The sequence below is a fragment of the Bubalus bubalis genome, chromosome 2 (genome assembly GCF_019923935.1).
Source record: "Bubalus bubalis isolate 160015118507 breed Murrah chromosome 2, NDDB_SH_1, whole genome shotgun sequence".
NCBI lineage: Eukaryota > Metazoa > Chordata > Mammalia > Artiodactyla > Bovidae > Bubalus > Bubalus bubalis.
Genome location: NC_059158.1, coordinates 48,477,181 through 48,504,139, shown reverse-complemented (window position 1 = coordinate 48,504,139; position 26,959 = coordinate 48,477,181). Strand labels below are relative to the sequence as shown.

The following is a 26,959-nucleotide window of genomic DNA, read 5'->3' as shown; positions in this document are numbered from 1 at the left end:
TTCCTTTGTTTGCTTTTTCCTACTGTTCTTTTCCCCTTGCAATTAATCTTTAATGTATATAAATCTTCTTTATCTACCTCTATTTAACTTTGAATATCTATTATTTCTTTGTTTTTCTCCTTTACTTTCTTCTCAACATATTTCCTAGTTTTGTTTTCTTTGCTTTAATCCTCAACTGGCACCTTGCTCTAGTTTTGTTTTCCAGTTTGTGCTTTAGTTTTGTTCTTACCTGGTAGATATAATTTTTGGTTTCCTTTGTTTGCCAGGTCAATCTATTGTACTTTACTTTTGTTGGACTGTTCTCATTTTGCTTATGGGTGTATATGTATAAGTGTATATTCCATTATTTTAATTATTTTGCCTGATTTTGTAACTGCCATTTGTCTGGAGTTCATCTTTGGTTCCTCATTTTTGGGTATTTGTTTTAATCTCACTTAATGCCATAACAAACCACTTCTAGAATCTTCATTCCTGACCAGAGATCAAGCCCTGAGCCTTTGGAGTGGGGGCACTGACTCCAAGACCCCAGACTACCAGAGAACTAATCCTGCTGCTGCTGCTGCTGCTAAGTCGCTTCAGTCATGTCCGACTCTGTGTGACCCCATAGACGGCAGCCCATCAAGCTCCCCCATCCCTGGGATTCTCCAGGTAAGAACACTGGAGTGGGTTGCCATTTCCTGCTCCGATGCATGAAAATGAAAAGTGAAAGTGAAGTCGCTCAGTCATGTCCCACTCTTAGCGACCCCATGGACTGCAGCCTACCAGGCTCCTCCGCCCATGGGATTTTCCAGGCAAGAGTACTGGAGTGGGGTGCCATTGCCTTCTCCGAACTAATCCTAGGGATTATCAAATAGTGAGAACTCCCACAAAGGAAACCATTTGAATACAAGACCCAGCATCACCCAACCATGAGTAGCACCCTGTGCAGGATGCCTCATCCAAACAACAAACAAAACAAAAATACAAACCCAATCATCAGCAGACAGGATTACCACCTCAGTCAGCCTTGCCCATCAGAGGAACAACAACAACAAAAAGCACAAATCTCACCCTATATGAAGTTTACACAAACCACTGCACCAACATTAGGAGAGCAGAAACCAAAAGAAAGAAAATATTCAACCATGAAGCCTGAGAAAAGGAGACCTCAAACACAGTAAGTTTAAGAAAAGTAATGAAATGGCAGAGAAATACTGCACAAATGAATAAAACTAGAAACACAGAAGCCAAAATAAATGAAGAGGAAATAAGCAAACTATCTGAAAAAGAATTCAGAATAATGATAGTAAAGATGATTAAAAACCTTGAAAACAGAATGGAGAAAATGCAAAAATCAATTAACAAAGAACTAGAGGAATTAAAGAATAAACATACAGAGACAAACAACACAATTACTGAAATTAAAAATACTGCAGAAGGAATCAATAGAAGAATATCTGAAGCAGAAGAATGAATCAGTGAGCTGGAAGATAAAATGGTAGAAATAACTTCTGAAGAACAAAATAAAGTATGAATGAATGAAAAGAACTGAGGATAGTCTCAGAAGCCTCTGGGACAATGTCAAATGCACCAACATTTGAATTATAGGGGTCCAAGAAGAAGAAGAGAAAAAGAAAAGGTATGAGAAAATTTTTTAAGAGATTATAGGTGAAAATATCCCCAACATGGAAAAGGAAATAATCAATCAAGTCCAAGAGGCACAAAGAGTCCCACACAGGGTAAATCCAAGGAGAAACAAGCCAAGACACATAATAATCAAACTAACAAAGACTAAACACAGTAAAGAATATTAAAAGCAGCAAGGGAAAAGAAACAAGGAACATACAGGGGAAACCCAATATGTTTAACAGCTGATCTTTCAGCAGAAACTCTGCAGGCCAGAAGTGAATGGCAGGATATATTTTAAGTACTGAAAGGGAAAAATCTACAACCAAGATTACTGTACCCAGCAAGGACCTCATTCAAAATTGATGGAGAAATCAAAAGCTTTTCAGAGAAGCAAAAGTTAAGAGAATTCAGTACCACCAAATCAGCTTTACAACAAATGTTAAAGGGACTTATAGAGTCAAGAAATACAAGAGAAGAAAAAGATCTACAATATCAAACCCCAAACAGTTAAGAAACTGGCAATAGGAACATATATATCAATAATTACTTTAAATGTAAATGGATTAAATGCTCCAACCAAAAGACACAGACTGGCTGAATGGATACAAAAACTTGACCCATATATGTGCTGTCTACAAGAAACCCACTTCAGACCTAAAGACACATATAGATTGAAAGTGAAAGTCTGGATGGAAAAATATATTCTAGATATCTAGATGGAAAAATATATACCATGCACATGGAAAGCAAAAGAGAGCTGGAGTAGCAATCTTCATACCAGACAAAATGACTTTAAAATAAAGAATATTACAAGAGATAAGGAAGGACACTACATAATGATCAAGGGGTCAATCCAAGAGGAAGACATAACAACTGTAAATATCTATGCACCCAACATAAGGGCACCTCAATACATTAAGACAAACACTGCTGCTAAGTCACTTCAGTCGTGTCCGACTCTGTGCGACCCCATAGACAGCAGCCCACCAGGCTCCCCCGTCCCTGGGATTCTCCAGGCAAGAACACTGGAGTGGGTTGCCGTTTCCTTCTCCAAGGCATGAAAGTGAAAAGTAAAAGTGAAGTCGCTCAGTCATGTCCGACCCTTAGAGACCCCATGGCCTGCAGCCTTCCAGGCTCCTCCGTCCACGGGATTTTCCAGACAAGAGTACTGGAGTGGGGTGCCATTGCCTTCTCTGAAGACAAACACTAACAGACATAAAAGGAGAAATTGACAGTAACCCAATAATAGTAGGAGACTTTAACACCCCACTCACACCAATGGACAGATCATCGAAACATTAATAAGAAAACACAAGTCTTAACTGAAACATTGGATGAGATGGATCTCATTGGTATCTTCAGGACATTCCATCTAAATGCAGAAGAATACATCTTCTCAAGTGCACATGGAACATTCTCCAGGACAGACCACATCTTGAGTCACAAATCAAACCTCAGTAAATTTAAGAAAACTGAAATCATATCAAGTATCTTTTCTGACCACAATGCTATGAGGCTAGATATCAAATACAACAGAAAAACTGTAAAAAAAAAAAAAAAACACACACACAAACACATGGAGATTAAATAATATGTTTCTAAGTAACCAACAGGTTACTGAAGAAATCAAAAGGGGAATCAAAAAATTTCTAGAAACAAATGACAATGAAAACACAACTCAAAACCTATGGGATGCAGCAAAAGCTGTTCTAAGAAGGAAGTTTATAGCAATACAATCCTACCTCAAGAAACAAGCATTGAATATACAACCTAACTTTACACCTAAAACAACTGGAAAAAGAAGAGAAAACCTCCCAAAATTAGCAGAAGGAAAGAAATCATAAAAATCAGAGCAGAAATAACTGAAAAAGAAATGAAAGAAACAAGAGTAAAGCTTAATAAAACTAAAAGCTGCTTCTTTGAGAAGATACACATAGCGGACAAAACTTTAGCCAGACTCATCAAGGAAAAAAGAGAGAAGAATCAAATCAACATAATTAGAAATGAAAAAGGTGAGGTTACAACAGACAATGCAGAAATACAAAGGCTTATAAGAGACTATTACGAACAACTATATGGCAATAAAATGGATAACCTGGAAGAAATGGAGAGATTCTTAGAAACGTTCAATCTTCCAAGACTGAACCAGGAAGAAGTAGAAATTATGAACAACCCAATTACAATCACTGAAATTGAAGCTGCAATAAAAAATCTCCCCCCTGCAAAAAAGCCCAGGACCAGATGGTTTCACAGGAGAATTCTATCAAACATTTAGAGACGAGCTAATGCCTATTCTTCTAAAACTCTTTCAAAAAATTGCAGAGGAAGAAACACTTCCAAACTCATTCTATGAAGCCACCATCAATCACCCTGATACCAAAACCAGACAAAGACAACACACAAAAAAGAAAACTACAAGCCAATATCACTTATGAACATAGATGCAAAAATCCTCAACAAAATTTTAGCAAACAGAATTCAACAATACATTAAAAAGCTCATACACCATGATCAAGTTGGGTTTATTCCAGGGATGCAGGATTCTTCAATATATACAAATCAATCAATGTGATACACCATTATTAACAAAATGAAAAACCGTATTAACAAAGATAAAAACCATATGATAATCTCAATAGAGACAGAAAAAGCCTTTGACAAAATTCAGCACCCATTTATGATGAAAGCTCTTCAAAAAATGGGCACAGAAGGAACCAACCTCAACATCGTAGAGGCCATATATGATAAGCCTACAGGAAACATAGCCAGCGCGGCTCTAGTCTAGAGCTGATCCAGAGCAGCGGAGTCGGACGTTCCCAGCCCAGGGTGCTGGGAGGGTAACTTTCCCAGTGGCACTCAGATCTAGGGATGGAAGGAGCCGGCCAGCCGCCATGGTGGAAGGAAGGGAGGTTGGGGGTCTCGCCTCTGAGCAGGGTGCGACAGGTTAGCTGGGCAGGCACCTAGCACTTCCTTTCATAGAAGCTGGAGGCCGGCTGACCCCCACGCAGAGACTGTGGGGGCGGGTTCAACTTCTCAGCTTCCTGGGTTGGATGCTGTGTCTGGACCCTCAGCAAAATAGATGGCCAAACTCGGCTTTCGGAGTGCTGATGCCTCTGCCGCCCCTAGTCTCCCGCCGAAAATAGATGGGGCTTCTTGGCTTGGCTCCTCCTCCACCCGCCCGGGTACCCGCACTTTTCAGTTTTGTGTTTTTAAAGAAAAACTAGGGAGTTCTTCGGAGAAGGCAATGGCAACCCACTCCAGTACTCTTGCCTGGAAAATCCAATGGGCGGAGGAGCCTGGTAGGCTGCAGTCCATGGGGTCACTAGGAGTCGGACACGACTGAGCGACTTCACTTTCACTTTTCACTTTTCACTTTAATGCATTGGAGAAGGAAATGGCAACCCACTCCAGTGTTCTTGCCTGGAAAATCCCAGGGACGGGGGAGCCTGGTGGGCTACCGTCTATGGAGTCGCACAGAGTCGGACACGACTGAAGTGACAGGAAACATTATTCTCAATGGTGAAAAACTGAAAGCATTCTCCCTAAGATCAGGAACAGGACAAGGGTGTTCAGTTTCACCACTATTATTCAACATAGTTATGGAAGTCGTAGCTACAGCAATCAGAGAACAAAAAGAAATAAAAGGAATTCAGATTGGAAAGAAGTAAAGCTCTCACTGTTTGCAGATGACATGATACTATACACAGAAAACCATAAAGATACTATCAGAAAACTACTAGAGCTAATCAGTGAATTTAGCAAAGTCACAGGATACAAAATCAATACACAGAAATCACTTGCATTTCTATATACTGACAATGAAAAATCAGAACGAGAAATTAAGGAATCAATCCCATTCACCACTGCAACAAAAAGAATAAAATATCTAGGAATAAACTTACCTAAGGAGATAAAAGAAGTGAACACAGAAAATTTTAAGACACTGATGAAAGAAATAAAAGATGACATAAACAAATTGAGAGATATTCCATGTTCCTGGGTAGGAAGAATCAATATTGTGAAAATGACTATATTACCAAACACAATCTACAGATTCAGGGCAATCCCTATCAAATTACCAATGGCAGTTTTCACAGAACTAGAACAAAAAACTTCAAAATTCATATGGAAACACAAGAGACCCCGAATAGCTAAAGCAGTCTTGAGAAAGAAGAATGGAGCTGGAGGAATCAACCTTCCTGACTTCAGATTATACTACAAAACGACAGTCACCACAGTAGGGTACCGGCAACAAAAACAGAAATACAGACCAATGGAACAAGATAGAATGCCCAGAAATAAACCCATGCACCTATGGGCACCTTATTTTGACAAAGGAGGCAAGAATATACAATGGGGCAAAGACAGACTCTTCAATAAATGGTGCTGGGGAAACTGGACAGCTACATGCAAAAGAATGAAATTAGAACACTTCCTAACACCATACACAAAGATAAACTCTAAATGGATTAAAGACCTAAATGTAAGACCAGAAACTAGAAAAGCCTTAGAGGAAAACAGGCAGAACACTCGAGGACATAAAGCAATACCCTCTATGACCCACCTCCTAGAGTAACGGAAATAAAAACAAAAGTAAACAAGTGGGACCTGATTAAATGTAAAAGCTTTTGCACAGCAAAGGAAACTCTAAGCAAGGTGAAAAGACAACCCTCAGAATGGGAGAAAATAATAGCAGATTAAACAACTGACAAAGGATTAATTTCCAAAATATACAAGCAGCTCATACAACTCAATATGAGAAAAACAACCCAATCAAAAAGTGGGAAAAAGACCTAAACACACATTTCTCCAAAGAAGACAGACAGATGACTAACAAACACATGAAAAGATGCTCAACATCCCTCATTATTAGAGAAATGCTAATAAAAATTACAATGAGATATCACCTCATACCAGTCAGAATGGCCATCATTAGAAGTCTACAAACAATAAATGCTGGAGTGGGTGTGGACAAAAGGGAATGCTCTTGCACTGTTGGTGGGAATGTAAATTGATAGAGCCCCTATGGAAGATGGTATGGAGATTCCTTAAAAATCTAGGAATAAAACTACCATATGACTCAGCAATCCCTCTCCTAGCACATACCCTGAAGAAACAAAAATTTAAAAAGAAACATGTATCCCATTGTTCATTGCAGCACTATTTACAATAGCTAGAACATGGAAGCAACCTAGATGTCCATCCACAGATGAATGGATAAAGAAGATGTGGTACATATACACAATGGAATATTGCTGCTGCTAAGTCGCTTCAGTCGTGTCCAACTCTGTGCGACCCCATAGATGGCAGCCCACCAGGCTCCCCCGTCCCTGGGATTCTCCAGGCAAGAACACTGGAGTGGGTTGCCATTTCCTTCTCCAATGCATGAAAGTGAAAAGTGAAAGTGAAGTCGCTCAGTCGTGTCCGACTCCTAGCGACCCCATGGACTGTAGCCTACCAGGATTCTCTGTCCATGGGATTTGCCAGGCAAGAGTACTGGAGTGGGGTGCCATTGCCTTCTCTGACAATGGAATATTACTGAACCATAAAAAGGAACGCATTTGATTCTAGTGAAGTGGATGAACCTCTAGAGCCTATTATACACAGTGAAGTGAGTCAGAAAGAGAAAGATAATTATCGTATGCTAATGCACATATACAGAATCTAGAAAAATGGTACCGAAGAATTTATTTGCAGGGCAGCAATGGAGAAACAGACATAGAGAATGAACTTATGGACATGGGGAGAGGGAAGGAGAGGATGAGATGTATGGAGAGAGTAGCATGGAAATTTACATTATCATATGTAAAATAGATAGCCAACGGGAATTTGCTGTATGGCTCAGGAAAGACAAACAGGGGCTCCGTATCAACCTAAAGGGGTGAGATGGGGAGGGAGATGGGAGGGAGGTTCAAAAGGGAGGGGATATATTGTATACCTATGGCTTATTCATGGAAGTTTGACAGAAAACAACAAAATTCTGCAAAGCAATTATCCTTCAATTAAAAAATAAATAAACTAAAATACAAACAAAAAAAACCAGAAACAAAAAATAAACTATAGTGATATATAACATGAAACAGTAGATTGCAATTAAACGTAATAATGTAGATTTACTAACTCACAAGTGGGAGTGGTTTTACGTGTTTTTAAGAAAAGTTGTAGCTCAACCAGAAAAAAAAAAAAGGTCTTAATGACCTGGATAACCACAATGATGTGGTTACTCACCTAGAGCCAGACATCCTGGAATGTGAAGTCAAATGGGCCTTAGGAAGCAGTACTAGGAATAAAGCTAGTGGAAGTGATGGAACTCCAGTTATTTCAAATCCTAAAGGATGATGCTGTTAAAATGCTGCCCTCAATATGACAGCAAATTTGGAAAGCTCAATAGTGGTCACAGGACTAGAAAAGGTCAGTTTTCGTTCCAATCACAAAAAAGGGCAATGCTCTTTTTTTAGAATTTTCCAACTAGGGTGCATTCATTTTACATGTTAGTAAGGTTATGTTCAAAATCATTCAAGTTAGGCTTCAGGAGTATGTGAACCAAGAACTTCTAGATGTCCAAGTTGGTTTTCAAAGAAGCAGAGGAACTAGAGATCAAATTTTCAACATTTGTTGGATTACAGAATGGAATCGTTGGGTCACAATGGAATTCATTGGGTCACAATGGAATTCCAGGAAATTTGGAATCTATTTTTGCTTCATTGACTATGCTAAAGCCTTTCACTGTGTGGATCACAAGAAACTGGAAAATTCTTAAAGAGATGGGAATACCAGAACACCTGATATGCCTCCTGAGAAACCTGTATGCTGGTCAAGAAGCAACAGTTAATGGGACATGGAACAATGGACTAGTTCAAAATTGGGAAAAAGTATGAGAAGGCTGTGTATTGTCACCCTGCTTATTTAACTTCTTTGCAGTATACATCATATAACATGCCAGGCTGGAAGAATTATAAGCTGGAATCAAGGATGCCAGGAGATATATCAACAACCTCAGATATGGAAATGATATAATGGCAGAAAGTGAAGAGGAACTAAAGAGTGCGGCACGTGTCTGGGAAACTATCTCTCCTTCAAACGTCAACAAGAGCCTTGATGGGTGGACTATGTTGATTTAGGTTTCTCTTTTTATCACTTTGACTATACTGTGCCACTCCTTTCTGGCCTGCATGGTTTCTGTTGAAAAGGTGGCTGACAGTGGAATGGAAGTTCCCTTGCTTACATTTCCATCCAAATTTTGGAGAAGTGGACTTATGTGGGAGACATGTTGTGCGTACCAGTAGCGCACACCCCTTATATGCTATCAGGGTGTCCCATGGAGGCTGAGTGGGCCCTCCTGTTGTGGTGGGGCATGCTGTGGGCATGCTGATATATGGGACTCTCCCTTGTCCAGTTGGCTGCCAGGCCCTGCCACCCGCAGAAGCTACTGGCTGCTGGTGGAAGGGGCCACATCCTGGCACAGCTGGCTGCCAGGCCTGCGGAGCCCTGGGATTTATGCTGAGCCACTGAGCAAGGCAGGATCCTGGTGAACTGGCTGCAGGCTTAGGGTGATCCAGGGCAGGTCCTGTGGGGCCCAGTGAGGCCTGAGGCTTGTGCCAGCGCACTGGTGTGAGATGTGGTCTTGGCACTCCTGGCTGTGGGACCAGGGCTCCCAGTGCTGGTTCTGGCCTTGGGTGATACCAGGGCTTCTGCCAGCCTGCTAGAGGGTGGGGCCAGGTCCCTATTCAGCCTGAGGGGTCCCGAGACTAGTGGTGACCGGCTGGTGGGTGGGTAAGTCCCGGAGCTAATAGGCTAGAGAGAGGGCTCCAAAACGGTGCTTGCCAGCACCAGAGTCCTTGCGGTAGAATGAGCTCCCAAAAGTGGCTGCCACCAGTGTCTTTGTCTCTAGGGAAGTCCCCGTTGCCTCTTGCTGGTCCAGGAGACTGTCCAAGGGCAGCAAGTGAGTCTGACCCAGGCTTCTTTCAGATTGTTGCTTCTGAACTGGGACTTACAATGTGTGAGATTCTGCACGTACCGTTTGAGTGGGGTCTCTATTTCCTACAGGCCCCTAGCTCTCCTGAATGCAAGCTGCACCTTCAAAGGCAGATATTCTGGGGGCTTGTCTTCCTGGTGCCAGGACCCCCACGACTGGGAAGCTTGATATGGGTCTTGGACCCATCACTCCCTGGGAAGAACCTCTGCAATTGTGACTATCCTCCTGTTCATTGGTTACTTACTTGGGTCTTGACTATACCATGTCTCCACCCCTCCTACCCTTCTTGTTGTGGTTCCTTCTTCATATCTTTAGTTGTAGAAGATCTTTTCTGCTAGTCTTCAGGTCATTCCTATTGATAGATGGTCTGCAAACAGGTTTAATCTTGGTGTGCCCCTGGGAGGAGGTATGCTCAGGGTCTTCCTACTCTACCATACCAGTGACCAGGAAATCATTTAAGTCAGGATTTCTCAGCCTTGAGCTTCCCTCATAGCTCAGTTGGTAAAGAATCTGCCTGCAGTGCAGGAGACCCTGGTTTGATTCCTGGGTTGGGAAGATCCCTTGGAGAGGGGATGGGCTACCCACTCCAGTATTCTTGGGCTTCCTTTGTGGCTCAGCTGGGAAAGAATCTGCCTGCGATGGCAGGCCTGGGTTTGATCCCTGGATTGGGAAGATCCCCTGGAGAAGGCAAAGGCTACCCACTCCAGTATTCTGGCCTGGAGAATTCCATGGACTGTACAGTCCATGGGGTCGCAAAGAGTCAGACACAACTGAGCAACTTTCACTTTCACTTTCTCAACTTAGGCAGAACTGACAGATGGACTGGGTAATTCTTTATTATGGGGGCTGTCCTGTATATTGTTGGATGTATAGCAGCATCCCTGGCACCTCTCTAACCCAAAGGCCTCCAAGACATTTTCACATATCCCCTTTCAGGGGCAGGGGACAAAACCCCTCCCACCTGGATTGAGCACTGCTGTATTAGATCACCTTGAAGTTACATGCACATGTAATATTATGGTAGAGACTATATACACTGCAGCAGCCGTGGACATTTCAGAAGGCTGTTTGACCACAGAGGAATGTTACAGAGGTGACAGTCTAATATTCTGTAATCCTCATAGATAAAAATTTCTATAGCTCTTGTAAGAAAAAAGCAAAACAATGGAGAAAGGTCAGAAAGATTGGCAACATGAAGCTCTAGGCAGAGTGAGAGCTGCAGACAAGTCACAGAAGTGAGAGGGGGCGGACTCAAAGTGGCAGGATGGACTTAGCTCTTATTCTTACAAAGACGAGTCTGGGCTGGGAAATGGTTGTCTTCTCAAATCCAAGCAGGGGGCCACTGGAGCTCAGTCCTGCAGCGGGGGCACAGTCTACCAGAGCCCCGGTAGGCCTGCTGGGTTTCCTGGATATATTGGAATTCATAGAAATCTACATGGTTTTGCAGTATCGACTGCTTTTACTGCAGTAATGGGAGAACAATGATTTTTCCAAAGAATACTTTAGAAGGCACGGTGAGGAGGAGTATGGTTTGCCTGAATAAATGCAGTCACTTTAGGTTCCTACTCGTTAAATGAGCAAGAAGAGAAAAGTGCAGCAGTGCTCCACCAGGTGGCGCTGTATCTGACTCATTCATCAAGCACGGGCTGAATCAGGGCTTCTGTGACCCTGTCTTTCCCAGTGAATTTTCTCAGTCCTTTTGAAATAATTGGATTGAGCCTATACTTCAAATGAAAGGTATCTGCCAATTAAACAAAAATCCCATTCTACTGTTTATCTCTACTTCTGATTCAAAATATACACATTTCTATTCCAAGCATCTTGGCCCCCAAGCTCAGGTGCACGAGGCACCAGAGTTTCCTGCATTCATAACAAAAGATTCCTTCTTCCTTTCAGTTTTAATTAATGTCATCACCAGGTGATTTTATGGCTGGCAAGTGGAAGCAAAACTGATAGAAAAACCTTTTAACTTTAATTTCTTCAATATTCTGCTGTTATCAGATATGAGTTTCATGCCTACCCTCAGCAGCCTGGGATACAAAACAGGAAGAAGTTAGGATATGAAAATGCTTTGCGGAGCTCTGAGACACAATTATGTGCTCCAAAAGAGAGCCCTATGACTTGGAGGTCTGGTAACATGACCTGTAGATGGGGAACTTGGCCATGATACAACTGAGGAGCCTCATGTCAAAAAAGAAGTCCATATTTTGAATATCCTTGGATTAACCATAATGAAAAGAATACGAAAAAGAATATATATATATATATGTGTATATATATATATGTGAATCATTTTGCTCTACAGTAGACATTAACATTGTAAATCAACTGTACTTCAATAAAATAAAATTTTTAAAAAACCCAAGGAGTTCCACGGGCTCTTTTAAGCAATTAGCTCTTAACTGGGTGATTGTGAGATTCACCATCTACTGAAATTTTTAATCCCTGGGGGAGAAAAAGGATACAAGTATCTTTACCTTTTATAAATTCTTCAGGCAGAACTGCCAGTATGTATGAGCCAAGGGAAAGAATTTCCCTGCAGCTATTATAAGTAGGTTTTTTGGTCATTTTGTTTTGTTATAGGAAGAGAGACTATTGTTGACCCTCAGCAGAGGTAGCCTTAAATGTATAGCAACATAGTAAGGGACCCTCAAGGAGGATGAGGTGGTAGTCAGTGATGGATGGGGGAATCACTGTATTACACTCATATCCACATCTATTTAAAACACAGAAGAAAAAGACAAATGACATGGTCTCAAGGTGACAAATCAGGCAGAGAGCAGGCAAAGTGGAAGTCAAAGGCAGAAGTTAAGAAAATGGAAGGAAAACCTGCCCTCACTTGCTTATCATATACCTCTGTTTAAAAGTTATTAAAAGCATAACAGTACACATGTGTCATGTATTTTCCATCAAAGTAATGAAGAGGAAGAATGAGGACAGGTGAAAAGGCCAAGACTTTCAGTTAGTAAAGCAAACACATCACACTCTTGCCTAGGGCAAGGCTTGATCATAAAGTGAATTTCCTTTAGAACTCACTAAAAACAAATAGTTCTTCCTTTGAGTATTTTAATACAAATATATTGGTAAAAAATACTTATCTCAAAAATTCAAACTGTAACAACTGACTGAAAGATTTAAAGACACTGGGAAGCAGGATGGGATGGTAGAGGAGACCCTCGACCAGCGGTTTGTTCTCTGTTCAGCGTTGTAAGTACAGCCCCAGTGATGGACCTCAGGGACCTCTCAAGGGTCTGTACCTCCCTTAGGAAGTACTAGAGAAGCACTTCCTAAATTGTCATGTGTCTTTCCCCTGGCTCCCTTCTAGCTCCACCCATAGTTAAGATGTGAAGAAAAATAAAACTTCCTCAGTGAAATGCACTTGGGAAACACTATACCCAATATGCCCTTCTTAGAGATTTCTGCTGCACTCGGGCGTGTTTAAAGGGCATCAGAATATTTGAGAGGCTCTGGGAGAGGAGAATCTGTGTACCTGACCCAGCATTTCCCAGGTTTACCTTCCCTTCCCTGTCTTTGCTTCACCCCAGGGATACTCATCAGCTTCGCACAGCCAACTGGTCTCCTCCAGCAGAGTGTTTGGGAAAGGCTGTCCCATGGGTACAGGTATTGCATCTTCTTGCCACACTGAAAGGATTACAGAGATTGACAATACTTACCGAGAAGTTCTACTTAATATCCTGAGAGTTCAGAGTTTTGTTTAAATTTGGCTTCTTGGTACAGTTGTTTAGCTTTTGCCCTATCATTCTCCTGATTGAAACGTCGTCTGTGCTGGGAAACAATTGCTTTGTGATTCCTGTAACAACAACAACAAAACACAGAAAAACACTTTATCAGATGGGAGTAGAGTCACAAAAACAAAGAACAAACCAGTGGTTGCCAGTGGGGAGTGGGGGAGTAGGGGAGGGGCGATGTTGGGCTGGGGGGTTAAGAGGTACAATGATTATGCATAAAGTAAGTTATATGGGCTTCCCTTGTGGCTCAGCTGGTAAAGAATCTGCCTCCAATGCAGGAGACCCTGGTTTGAATCCTGAGTCAGGAAGATCCCCTAGAGAAGGGATAGGCTATCCACTCCAGTATTCTTGGGCTGCCCTGGTGGTTCAGCTGGTAAAGAATCCGCCCGAAATGCGGGAGACCTGGGTTCAATCTCTGAGTTGGGAAGATACCCTGGAGAGGAGATAGGCTATCCACTCCAGTACTTTGGCATGGAGAATACAATCCATGAGGTTGCAAAGAGTCTGAAACAGCTGAGCAACTTTCTCTTTCACGTTCATTGTACAACCTGAGAAATAGAGCCAATAGTTTATAATAACTGTACACAGAGTATAAACATTAAAAACTGTGAAACACTATATTGCATATGTACCTGCTCAGTCACTGAGCCGTGTCCGACGCTTTTTTTACCCCATGGACTATAGCTGGCCAGGCTCCTCTGTCCACAGGATTCTCCAGGCAAGAATACTGGAGTGGGTTGCCAGTGGGAGATCTTTCCCACCCAGGGACTGAACCCACATCTCCTGTGTTCCCTTGCATTGGCAGCTGGATTCTTTACCACTGAGCCACCTGGGAAGCCCTGAAACACTATATTGTACACCTGTAATTTATGTAATACCATACATCAACTATACTTGAATAAAAATAAGTAAATTAATTAAAAACCCACATTATCAGGCCTTTGCATCTTAAGTTATGAACTGAGATAAAACACCAAACACCACACATTATAATTTTTGCCTCCATTTTGAAAAAGCAGCCCAAACACCCATGAGATATTTAAACAGACTATATAGGCAGATTTTCCAAAGCAAAGCAAGAGATAATAGGTCTATATCATAAACTGAGAACATATGTATGAGTCTTCCTACAGTACCACCCAGCTTTACCCTTGTTGCTTGTTCTGAATAACACGTGTCCTTTACCCAAAATGCTGAGAATTTATTTTTACCCATTCCCAGCATCAGCTGAAACAAGCAGATTCCAACTGACTATTTTCCAACTAAGAAATGAAGTACTATCAAAATACAGAGAGCTGGGATTCAGTGAGTACTTAAAATTGTTACTTGATAACCTAGATTATTATATTTAAGGAGATTAACTTAAAAACTGTAGGTAGGATGGTTACATTAACCTTCATTTTTCTGAATAAAAGATAAGGGATATTTCTAACCAAAATAAAGAAAAAGAATACAAGATATGAACAGTTAATAAAATTTTGTTGGAGTGAATTTTGACACTTTACTCTTCTAAAGCTATGAATTGTATGAATTCAAATTTTTCAGTGATATAGAATTCATTTTTATTTTAATACCACTTAAAATTTTTTAAACTAATTAATTTTTGGCCATGCTGGGTTCTTGCTGCCTCTCATTGGCTTTCTCTAGTCATGGCGGCGCACAGTGTGTTTTTCAGTAGGTGCTTGGGCTTAAATATTCTTCAACATGTGGGATCTTCCTGGACCAGGGATCGAACCTGTGTCCTTTGCATTGGCAGGCGGATTCTTAACCACTGGACCACCAAGGAAGTCCCATTAACCACTTTTAATGTCAAGTTGTTCCACAAAATTCACCATGTATCGTAAGAGGTTTCGGCTACCCTGAGATATTTCTCTCATAGAAAAATAAATCTGAAGAAAAAAAGGTAATGAAAGAACAACCAAATGTTGAATGGTAAACTAATTTCAGATTCATGTGACACAATATAATGCAATCATATCACCTATAATTTCTTGAACTTCATTCTGATTCATAGCTGGTTTCACGGCCTTGTCCCTTGAAGTAGAGGATTTTGCCCCCGTCAGGCTGTGTGTGGCCATGTATTCATTTGTGTAAAGCACTTGCATTAAATCATTAATGAACTTCTGAGGCTTGCTCTTGTTGCAACGTGCAATCTGCCATTTTTCAATCTTGAACTAAAAAATTAAAAATAATAATTGAAATAACTGAAAAAGGAAAGGAGTATCTGAAGAAATATATTATTCATTGAATTCATACAAACCAGAAAACAAAATCAACATTCTTTAAGGTGGTGCCCATATATTTAATATATATATATATATATCAGGGGTTAGAGTTAGATGTTATTTTTGAGATAGACTCCCAATATGTATGAGGTATTTGTTCCAGAGTGTATTCACATTCTTGTCATGTAATCTGGATTTGGTGCTTTAAGGATTATTCCACCCTCAACCGCTCCTACTAAACAGAATAATGGCCCACGGACAACAACCACATCGTCATCCCTGAAACCTGTGAATGTGCCACCTTATATGGGGAAACCAACTTTGCAGGAGTCATTAAAGGACCTTGAGATGGGGAAAGCTGGAGAGTATGCCGGGTTATTCAGAAAGGCCCAATCTAATTATGAGACGTTTTAAAATTTTACCTGTTTTACACTTAAAATTCATGTACTTTATTGCAAGTATGAATATATATTTACATACACACATACATATATAATCTTATGTGTATAAATATATACATACACTTAGCAGTGTCTGGTATATAATAAGCACACAATAAGTGTTTAATAAAAATAAAGAAAATGGCTAACAGAAAAGTGGCCAAGAAAGAAGCCACAGAGGAAGGAGAGACTCAGAGAGTGAGAGGGGATTGCCTGCTCTGACTGGCTTTGAAGATGGTGGAGGAAGACCACGAATCGGGGCATGTGGGAACATCCTTCAGTTTACAGCTGACAAGAAAACAGGGAGCTCAGCTGTAGCGCCACAAGAGACTGAATTCTAGAACCCACATAGCCAGGAAACAGAGCCTTCCCCCGAGCCTCTAGAAAGGAAAGAACTAGCCAGCACCTTGGCTTTATAGCGTCTGAGTTTGTAATATTATAAATCACTCAGTTTGTGGGATCCTGTTACATCGCAGGAGGAAACTGGTACACTAAAATTCAAGTGTTCTGAATGCTAGATTGTGAACATTTACAGTTATTACTTGCTCTTGAAGGCATATTTTCCTAGGCTGATTCTAACAAAACTTGTATTTTTAGCTTCTGTTTCTTGATTAAGAGAAATTGGTAAAGAAGACAAAGAATTGTGTTCAGCCAGCATGTACAGGCTGAAATTCACCTGGTCTCAATAATACAGTTTTATAACCTTTAATGCATAATTGTCCTTTTCTCACTGGTTTAAGAATTTTCTAGTTTAATAACTTCATCATTGTTCACCATTTATTTTCTAAACTGGATATTTACTTCACAGATATTAGATTTATTGTAAAAAAAATTGTTTTGTGTCATCAGAATATTATGACTGACCTAAAGTTCCATAAAGTGATCTGATAAGACAATGACTATGTTGTTCTGTGATTTTCATTTCGCCTGTAACTGCACCCCAGAGAAAGATGGGACAGTCTCCCTGCTGACCTGTTTCTCATCCGTCTGATGGTCTTCCTCAGCTTTCAGGGAGATGGGTGAACTGGAATCAGAGTTAGAATTACTGCATGTAGAAGCAAAGGAATCTGGTGAGGAGTTATTCGCTGCTCTCCAGAGGGTGGATGCGGATGTGGACAGGGTTCCTCCACCCTTGAGCAGTGCCTCTGCCATACCGACCAGTTCTTCAAACTGAGTGACGGCCTGCGGTAACACTAAAATGGCAAGAACAGGTAGGTCTTTACAGATGCTTGTCATAACAGCATAGACACGTATTTTTTATTGTGTGTCTATGCATAGAAGTGTATAGAACAAACTGTTAACACTTGCTACATCTGGAAAATAAACATGGTAAGAACAGTGATTGGAACACATTTACTTTTTATTATTCAATAATTTAATAATTGCTGAATAATAGTAAATCAGTGTTAAATCATTTGGTTGTTGTATCCAAATATATATGCATTACTTTGTAACTAAAAAAATGTTTTTAGAAGTTGGTTCTTTTTCTAATTGCTAATGGTATTGCTTGAAGGTGCTTAATCTCTTGTTTGGAGACATTACTAATTGTATCACCTTCCATCAGGCCAGTTTAAGTGATGAGATTAAATAAATAGGTTTCTCACTAAATCTTCTATAATCTTAGTGTATGATTTGCCAGGGAGTCAAATGACATCAAATTATTAAAAATTTATGGCCACAATTCAAATCTATGTATTCACAGATAACAGATGGATTTTGGTAGTCAACTTGAATGTTCTCTTTGTTCCTTTTTTTAAATGGAAACTTACACATTCATAGGTTTCATGCCTCCATGTAAAATGGTCTTCTCTGTTCTTATATCTAGTTTGTTTCCTAAGGACAAATAACATTTTGTTGAAGCTGGAAGACACTTTGAACCCTGTCTAATTCAACTCCTCACTCTGCAGTTGGGGGTAATGCCTGGTAGAGAGGCGAAAAGACTGGAACTTTTTTGTACTTTTCTAAGCATATTATTGAGCTATATAATCTTTAGAATTATAGATGATTAAAGACCTGAACATCAGATATAGTGATGATATGTCCAAATCAACACATTTGATACTATGTTAATAGAAAAATAATAGAAAAAAACCTGCTAAAGAAGAAAATGTTATTCTATATTTTTCAGTTAACATTTGCTAAGCATCTCTCATGAGATAGCCAGTTGCTCTATCAGCAATTACTTATTGAGCACTTAATAATATCAGACATTTAGCTAGTTTTTACTCTGTGCCAGGCACTATTTTGGGAACTTCATTGATGTTTATTCATTTACTCCTCATTGCAATTCTCCTAGAAAGGTATTAATATAATATTATCACTACCTGCAATTTATAGATGAGGACAATGAGGCAATGAGAGGTTAAATACCTATCAGGGTCTACTCAGTGAAAAGAAGAGCCAACATTCAAATTAGGACTCTGCCCATCCCCTGCTGTAAACCACAATGTTGCACCGACTCGCAACATTTGCTCACGGCTCTAGGTGCAAGGAATGAAACCGGGAGCAAAACTAGATGCGGTCCTAGCCTTTTGGAACTGGGACAGGTGGGGAGCACTCTTTACCTAACGGTGCTGTGTGTAAGCATTAGGCCTGCTCAGAAAGAAATCTGATCGCCAGCCCTAACCCCCACCCACCACCCCCCAGTTCCTGGGAAGTAATCTCTCTACCCTTGAATTTCTTCAGCAGTATCAGGAGTGTCACGGTGAGCCCCTCAGAACACATCTGACTTATGTTTATGCTAAGGAGTTTCTCAGGGTGGGGACAATCATACAGCCTAGTCTTAGGGCAGAAGCTGGCCATGGCCAGAAAGCCAGAAAGACCTAGAGCCTGAGTTCAACCCTGTGAGCAGTCAATCAATCTATTATGCTTACATAATGAACTTTCATTTAAAAACTTGGGATGCCCAAGCTCAGAGAGCTTCCTGGGTGGACAATCCTCTGTGTGTATTGTTGTAACATGTAAAGACTAGGAGGTAATGGGTCCTGGGGACAGAAATTTTTCACTTGGAAACTGATCAGACTCTGCCCTATAGGTCTCTTCCAACTTTGGCTAGTTCTAATTTGTATTCTTTTCTTGTAATAAGTATAACCATGAGTATCACAGGTTTTGGTGAATTTACTGTCTTTAGCAAATTACTGAGCCTGAGAGTGGTTTTTGAAAACCCCTAAATTTGCAGTTGGTATCAGGTGTCTTAGCGGACTTGGCCATCTAGAAGACAGTGCACTTAACTTTACGGTTTGGGTAACTCAAGGTGCATGCAAAGAAATGAAAAATTGCAGTTGTTAAGACCACTGAGGAGAGGCAAGCAGCCTCTCCTCTAAGGGAAGGGGCACAGAGGGCTTCTCTGGGGCAGTCAAGAGTTACCTGACAGCTGCGGGCTGAGCAGGAATTAAATACCTGGAGGTCATCAGGAGCATAGGAAACACAAAAACACAAGTTCTGTATTTAAGGAACTGCAAGAAGGCCAAAGCTAGACTGTAAGGAGAAAAAGGGAATTCCGTATAAAGTGGGTTTTAGAAAACATTCACCGCTTTTTCTAATAATGAAAGCTGTACATGTTCATCAGAAGATATCCTTCTTGCCAATTCTATCTCTGTATCTTTGTCATATACTTTCTTTTGTATAATTAGGACTGTGCTACATCCACAGCATTGTATCATGGTTCTTTTTTTTTTCAATTAAGATCATACATTGAATATTTTACCTATTTTATTAAATCTTGGAAAATATGACCTTTTGAGGTGTAATTTGCTTAGCATCAAAGGTAAGATCTTACATGAAGTCTGAACAGGATATAAGTAGGTATGGGGGATGAGTTTGACAAAAGGATAAACCCAATAAGCACACACCAATATGTTCATAGAATGTTTCCGTCTGCCCAGAAAGTTGCCTCATGTTCTTTCCAAATAAATTAATTCCTGGACTCACCTCAAAAGCAACGACTAATGTGACTTCTTTACCTGTTCTAGAATTCCATATAAATGGATGCAAGTGGTATATTCTCCTTTTTTTGGTCTGATTTTTGTTCTGCATAATGTTTTGAGATTCATTCCTGTTGTGTCAGTTATTCATTCTTTTTTTTAGAAGGATGAATATTATTTATTTTTTATTTAATTATACTTTATTTATTTATTTATTGAAGTACAGTTGATTGATTTGAGAGTTCCTTGGACTGCAAGGAGATCAAGCCAGTCAATCTTAAAGGAAATCAACCCTGAATATTCAATGGAAGGACTGATGCCGAAACTGAAGCTCCAATACTTTGGCCACCTTATGTGAGAAGCCAACTCATTGGAAATGACCTTGATGCTGGGAAAGATTGAGGGCAAAAAGAGGAGAGGGCAACAGAGGATGAGATGATTGGATAGCACCACCAACTAAATGGGTATGAATTTGAGCAAACTCCAGGAGACAGTGAAGGACAGGGAAGCCTGGCATGCTGCAGTCTATGGTGTCACAAAGAGTTGGGCATGACTTAGTGACTAAGCAACATCAACAAATAGTTGATTTACTATGTTTCGGGTATATAGCAAAGTGATTCAGATATACACACACACACACACACACACATGCACATATTCATTCTTTTCCAATTAAACATACACTTTAAGGATTTCCTAATATTTCAAGGTATTGATTCCTGTAATTTATTTAAATGCTCCTTTTTTTTCTTTTTGGAATTTAAGTTGCTTCAATTTTTCTTGACTATAGACAACATTCTTATGAACCATTTACCAGAGACATCTATATATGTATCTCTGATCATATTGATAACTACAAATTCCTGAAAGCATAACAATAGGCTCAGAGGTATGAATGTTTCTAAGACTCAGTCAATATTGTTGAATGGCTCTCCAGAATCTTCCAACTTACATGCCCACTAGTAAGGTATGAAGTCAACCAGTCACTGCACTATCAACAAGAGATGTTCATTATGAACAATGATCTTCACTATTTTGATAACTAAAATTTTAGAATAGACTCATGGACATGGGGAGGGGGGAGGAGAGGGTGAGATGTATGGAAAGAGTAACATGGAAACATACATTACCATATGTAAAATAGATAGCCAACGGGAATTTGCTGTATGGCTCAGAGAACTCAAACAGGGGCTCTGTATCAACCTATAGGGGTGGGATGGAGAGGTAGATGGGAGGCAGCTTCAAAAGGGAGGGGATATATGGCTGATTCGTGTTGAGCTTTGACAGAAAACAAAATTCTGTAAAGCAATTATCCTTCGATAAAAAAATAATTTAAAAATTTAGTACAACTTAAATTGCAATTATTTTATTATTGTGAAGTTAAATATTTATTGATTGATTATTTGAACTTATCGTATGAGATAGCTATTAGGCCAAGGAATGTTAGTACTTTTTCTATTTTATAATATGCTAGACGGCATGGACAGAGGAGCCTGGTAGGCTGCAGTCTATGGGGTCGCTAGGAGTTAGACACGACTGAGTGACTTCACTTTCACTTTTCACTTTCATGCATTGAAGAAGGAAATGGCAACCCACTCCAGTATTCTTGCCTGGAGAATCCCAGGGACGGGGGAGCCTGGTGGGCTGCTGTCCATGGGGTCACACAGAGTCGGACAAGACTGAAGTGACTTAGCAGCAGCAGCAGCAGCAGCAGCAGCAGACGGCTTTTGTAAAGTGCTTATAGGAGTGCCTACTACACTATAAGCACAGTGTATTAGCTTTGCTTTTATTATTAATTTCCTTCTGTCTTAAGCACTTTAACCTTTAATTTGTCATGTTACAATTATTTTTCTTAGAGTGTTTATTTTAATTTTACTATGTTTTATAAGCAGACACATATTTTAAGTTTTTATTTTAGTTAAAAGTAGTAGTCTTTTCCCTAATATACTATTTATTTGTTTAGAAAGCCATTCAGATCAGTTAAATATTCACTCACATATTTCATACAGTCGAAACATCTTTCCCCAAGTAAGCTTTCTTTCTCCCTGTATATATATTTTTTCTAAACTTTAATGGAAATGTTTAAACACACATACACAAAATAGTAAACTCTCATGTACTCCATGCCCCAGTTCCAACTCATGGCCAATCTCATTGCACCTATGCCTCCATCCACTTTCTCCTTTACCTGCAGAATTACTCCAAGCAAATCGCAGCCATCATTTCATTTTATCTGTAAATATTTTCGTGTATATCACTGAAGGTCAGAAATTAAAAAATATATATATATATAACCATAACACCATTGTTACAACCAGAAATACTTAGCAATAGTTTTTGAATACCATTAAAAAACAAACTAGCAAATGTACAGATTGCTCCTTGCTGTTGTCTATGTTGTTTTCAGTTTGTTTGAATCAGAATCCAAATAAAGTGCACATATTATAATTTGTTGGGCTTCCAAAGTGGTGCAGTGGTAAAGAATCTGTCTGCCAATACAGGAGATGCAGGAGACGTAGGTTAGCTCTCTAGGTCAGAAAGACCCCTTGGAGCAGGAAATGGCAACCCACCCCAGTATGCTTGCCTGGAGAATTCCACGGGTAGAGGAGCCTGGAGGGCTACATTCCTCGGTGTCGCACAGTTGGACAGAACTAAGCACACGCCCTAATACAATCCGTTGCTGTCTCTTACAAACTATGCTTTTCCTTTCCCTCTTCTAGTTTTTTCCTTGTGATTGATAGTTGTTTTTCGTTGTTGCTCAGTCGCTCAGTTGTGTCTGACTCTTTGCGACCGCATGGACTGCAGCACACCAGGCTGTTAGCGGAAGAAACTTGAGTCCTTCGGCCTGGAGGGTTTCCCACAGTCTGGATTTTGCTGATCGCACCCTTAAGAGAGTGTTTCACATATTCTTTTGTTCCTTACTTGGTGTAAGTTGGTAGTTAGATCTAAAGGCTTGGAAGTTAAAAACACTTCCAGCAGACGGCATTGAATGCATGATAACCTTCTGTTGTAATATTAGCAGTCAATGGTTTTTCCAGTAGTCATGTATGGATGTGAGAGTTGGACTGTGAAGAAAGCTGAGTGCCGAAGAATTGATGCTTTTGAACTGTGGTGTTGGAGAAGACTCTTGAGAGTCCCTTGGACTGCAAGGAGATCCAACCAGTCCATTCTGAAGGAGATCAGTCCTGGGTGTTCTTTGGAAGGAATGTTGCTAAAGCTGAAACTCCAGTACTTTGGCCACCTTATGCGAAGAGTTGACTCACTGGAAAAGACCCTGATGCTGGGAGGGATTGGGGGCAGGAGGAGAAGGGGACGACAGAGGATGAGATGGCTGGATGGTATCACTGACTCAATGGACATGAATTTGGGTGAACTCCGGGAGTTGGTGATGGACAGGGAGGCCTGGCGTGCTGCAATTCACCGGGTCGCAAAGAGCCGGACACGACTGAGCGACTGAAGTGAACTGAACTGAATGATCACTGCCTAGATTCATTAAATCACAAGGGGTTATGAAATGGTGATATCCTAATTCTTTTCTTCTTCATTTAGCTAGAATTCTTCTACCAAGGGAAACTTTCTCTCATCAACTATTTGGTTACCCTGAGGTTAATTTCTATAATAATGGCAGGATAAACACTTGATTTTTCAGTCTGTATTTGCCAGTTTTCAAAACAATGAGTTGGTTCTTCCAGATGGTCATTAAGTTTTCTCTCCTTTGAATGAACTCATGCATGTGAACACACATGAAAACCAATTGCCACAGTCATTATTACTGATGCTCCAGTGATAATTTTTGGCCAGTAGGAACCTCTTCCAGTTGACATGCTCACATGGTCTTTGCTGACCTCCTTCTTTCCCAATAGGACAACATTTTCATCTGCATTTCCCTTCAACGCTCCTGACAAGGCTCATCTTGTCCATTTCCTGGGCGAGTTCTGGAATCAGCTGTTTCTCCAGGGAACCCCAGCTCCTTTTAGTGGGAAACAGTATTTTGAGACCATAACCCAGGTGCTGGAAGTGCTCTTTGCTATTGGTTTCTTGTTTCTAGGCCTCTTCAGTGAATATTATTAGAAAATATGCATTATTAATTTTCAAGAATAAAATTCATCTTGTGTTGAAACTCAAATTCAGAACATGAAGTTTTAATTTAAACTGTACAGTTATGTTTTTAGTATGCCATATGGTGTGAAACGAGAGCCTAACTTAAACCTGTCCCTCCCCCAACACTGGAATGTCAGTTTGCCCAGCATCCTCTGTTGAATAATTCATCCTTATCCTAAAAGCTTGCAGGACTCACTATGTAGTAAATGGCCAGGCTCACTGTGAAATGGAAATGCAGGACTCCTTGCTCCAAGCTTCTTCAGAATTTGAATCTGGTGGCAGCAACGCCTTTAACAAGCCGGTGGGGCTTTCCTAGGAGCAGAGCCCCATGTGGCTGGGCTGGCTGCCGAACAGCAAGAAGCAAACACTCCATGCACGTGCCTTGCCAGCCTCTGCTCTGAATGCTTTGCGTGTCACCCAGGGCAGCGCTTTCATCATTTCCATTGATCTCACACTCAGCTACACAGCTAGTAGGTGGCAGAGCCAGGGTTTGAACCCAGGTGGTTTGATCCCTCTAAACCATGCCCGTGTGCCGTAGTGGCTCCGGGACATTTCTTCTCTGTGTGGAAGGTATTATCTGGGAATGTGTGTTCTGTTCCATTGATCTGCTGCCTCTTGTCCTAGCAAGTTGCTTGGAATTACCAGAACCATGTGGTTTCATGTTGACAGTATGCCCTCAGATTCTTTTTCAGAATATTCTTACTTGGTTTTGCCTATTAATTCTTTCAGGTTAACTTTAGAATAATTATTGTCAAATTATCCCAAAGATAAAATCCCCAAAAAAAGCAATTATTGACATTTTGACTGGGATTCCATTCAAACTAGGAGTTATTTTGGGATGAACTGGCATCTTCTCATCTATGAATTCAAGGTCTTTCTATTCAGCTTTGTGTATTTCTTTTTCTTCTGGCCACACTGAGTCTCTGTTGCTGCATGCAGGCTTCCTCTAGTCGTGGAGAGGGGCAGCTACTCCCCAGTCGTGGTGTGTGGGCTTCTCTTGCTGCACAGCATAGGTTCTAGACTGCAGGCTCGTTAACTGTGGTGCACCGGCCTTGTTGTCCTGAGGTATGCGGGATCTTCCTAGTCCAGGGATCGAACCTGTGTCCACTGCATTAGCAGGAGGCTTCTTAACCACTGGGCCATCAGGGAAGTCCAGATTTGTGTATTTCTCTGTTGAGGTTTTAATTTCCCATCATAGATCCTACACATTCTGTGCTCAGTTGCTCAGCTGTGTCTGACTCTTTGTGACCCTACGGACTGTAGCCCTCCAGGCTCCTCTGTCCCTGGGATTTCCCAGGCAAGAATACTGGAGCAGGTTGCCATTTCCTCCTCCAGGGGATCTTCATCTTCCCAACCCAGGGACTGAAACTGTGCCTCCTGTGTCTCCTGCATCTCCTGCATTGGCAGGCGGACTCTTAACCACTGAGCCACCTGGGAAGCCAACACATTTCTTGTTAGGGTAACTAGTAGATATTTTATAGCTATTTGTAATTAATATGTGTAGATTCTTTTTATTTTTTTAGGGATATAACCAGCAGTTTTATCTTTAAGAAAATTGCTGGTTTTTAAAAAAATGGTAGCTGTTAGATTTGGAGTATCTATTATGTACTAGGCATTTATTTTTTAAATACAATAAGGCTTATAATGAAAAATAGGAGTCCTCTGCCCTACTGCTACCACTCTGGATTACCTAGTGCTTTAGAGGGACAATTTCTAATTCATTTACCTGTTTCTCTGGTCATTACCATTACAGTCTTTAATAATAATAATAAGCATAACCAACTGTTCTTTTATTTTTTTCAGATTCATACAATTGTTTACTGACTTTCGACTATGTCATCTCTCAGTTTCGTATTTCTCTCAGTCATCTCTCTCCTGGAAGCCCCTCCACCTCTCTGAACCAGCTGCGTCCGGCCCACTGTGGAGTTGCTCCCCTGGAGTGTCCCCTCACGATTAGTCTGGGGCTATTCTCTGTCCCTCTCCTGAACTGGACTACCATTTTCAGATTGACTTTCTAGATCCACTCTCTCATTTAGAGGAACACAGCCTCCCTTAATTTTTGAAACAGGAAGCACAGGACGAGCACTGAGTCATTGTAAGTGTGACAGTATCATTATTCTGCCCTCACCCTTGGTTGACGGTTTCACTGGGTATAGAAGTCTAGGTTTAAATCATTTCTCCTCAGAATGTTAAAGGCATTGCTCAATTGCCTTGGAACTTCCAGTGTTGCTGGTGAAAAGTCCAACATCATCTGACCCCCACGTCTTAGCAGGTAACATGCCTGCTCCCTCCGAAAGCTTCTGGATCTTCCCTTCCCGGTGTTCTGAAATTTCACATTATTGTGCCTTAAATAAGCTTTTTTGCTTTTGATAGCATCTTTTAGTCTAGAATTTTATGTCTTTCAGTTCTAGAAGTTTACTGTATTTATTTTTAAGATAATTTCTCCCTCTTCTCTCTCCTCTCTATCAGGACCTCTTTTCTTTGGATGTTTGACCTCCTGGACTCATTCTCTGTTTTTCCTAATCTCTTTTATTTCCCTTTTCTTAGTCTCCTTGATGCGATATCTACAAGACTTTCTTAACTTTCACTTCCACACATTTTATTGATGTCTTTGACTGTTCCTTCCTTAAACCACCCTGTTTCGTGGAGCCTCCCTCTGCTCCCTGCATTTTCTCTGTTTCCTGTGACCTTACTGTCCCCTTTGATTCGGTCTCTGCATTACACGTTAGAGGAGTTCCTCCATGATCACACCCCTTCCCTCAAGTGTGCTCAGTGTCCCTGAGTTCATGGCTTTGGATCAACCTCTCCTAAGAGAACACACCCATCCTTGGCTGTGGGAAGGGTGGAAGTTGCCGGCTACACAGGAAAAATGTGAGACTTTGGGTCCTAAAGGGTTTTGATGAAGTTTTTCAATGACTCCTCCAGTTTTCGCACTATC

The 26,959-nt window shown here is 40.7% G+C and overlaps 1 protein-coding gene across 2 annotated transcripts in view; it reads right to left on the bottom strand.

Moving 5' to 3' along the window:
- BEND6 (BEN domain containing 6) overlaps positions 1 to 26,959 on the bottom strand; it is a 64,649-nt gene that overhangs the window by 6,346 nt on the left and 31,344 nt on the right. For both annotated transcript variants that reach the window (XM_044931977.2, XM_006072873.4), the window contains 3 exons: positions 16,970 to 17,190; positions 15,314 to 15,506; positions 13,258 to 13,394 (listed from right to left, as the gene is read on the bottom strand). In XM_044931977.2, the coding sequence (XP_044787912.1) occupies positions 13,267 to 13,394; positions 15,314 to 15,506; positions 16,970 to 17,190 (542 nt within the window). In that variant the 3' untranslated portion in view covers positions 13,258 to 13,266. The remainder of the gene's footprint in view (positions 1 to 13,257; positions 13,395 to 15,313; positions 15,507 to 16,969; positions 17,191 to 26,959) is intronic.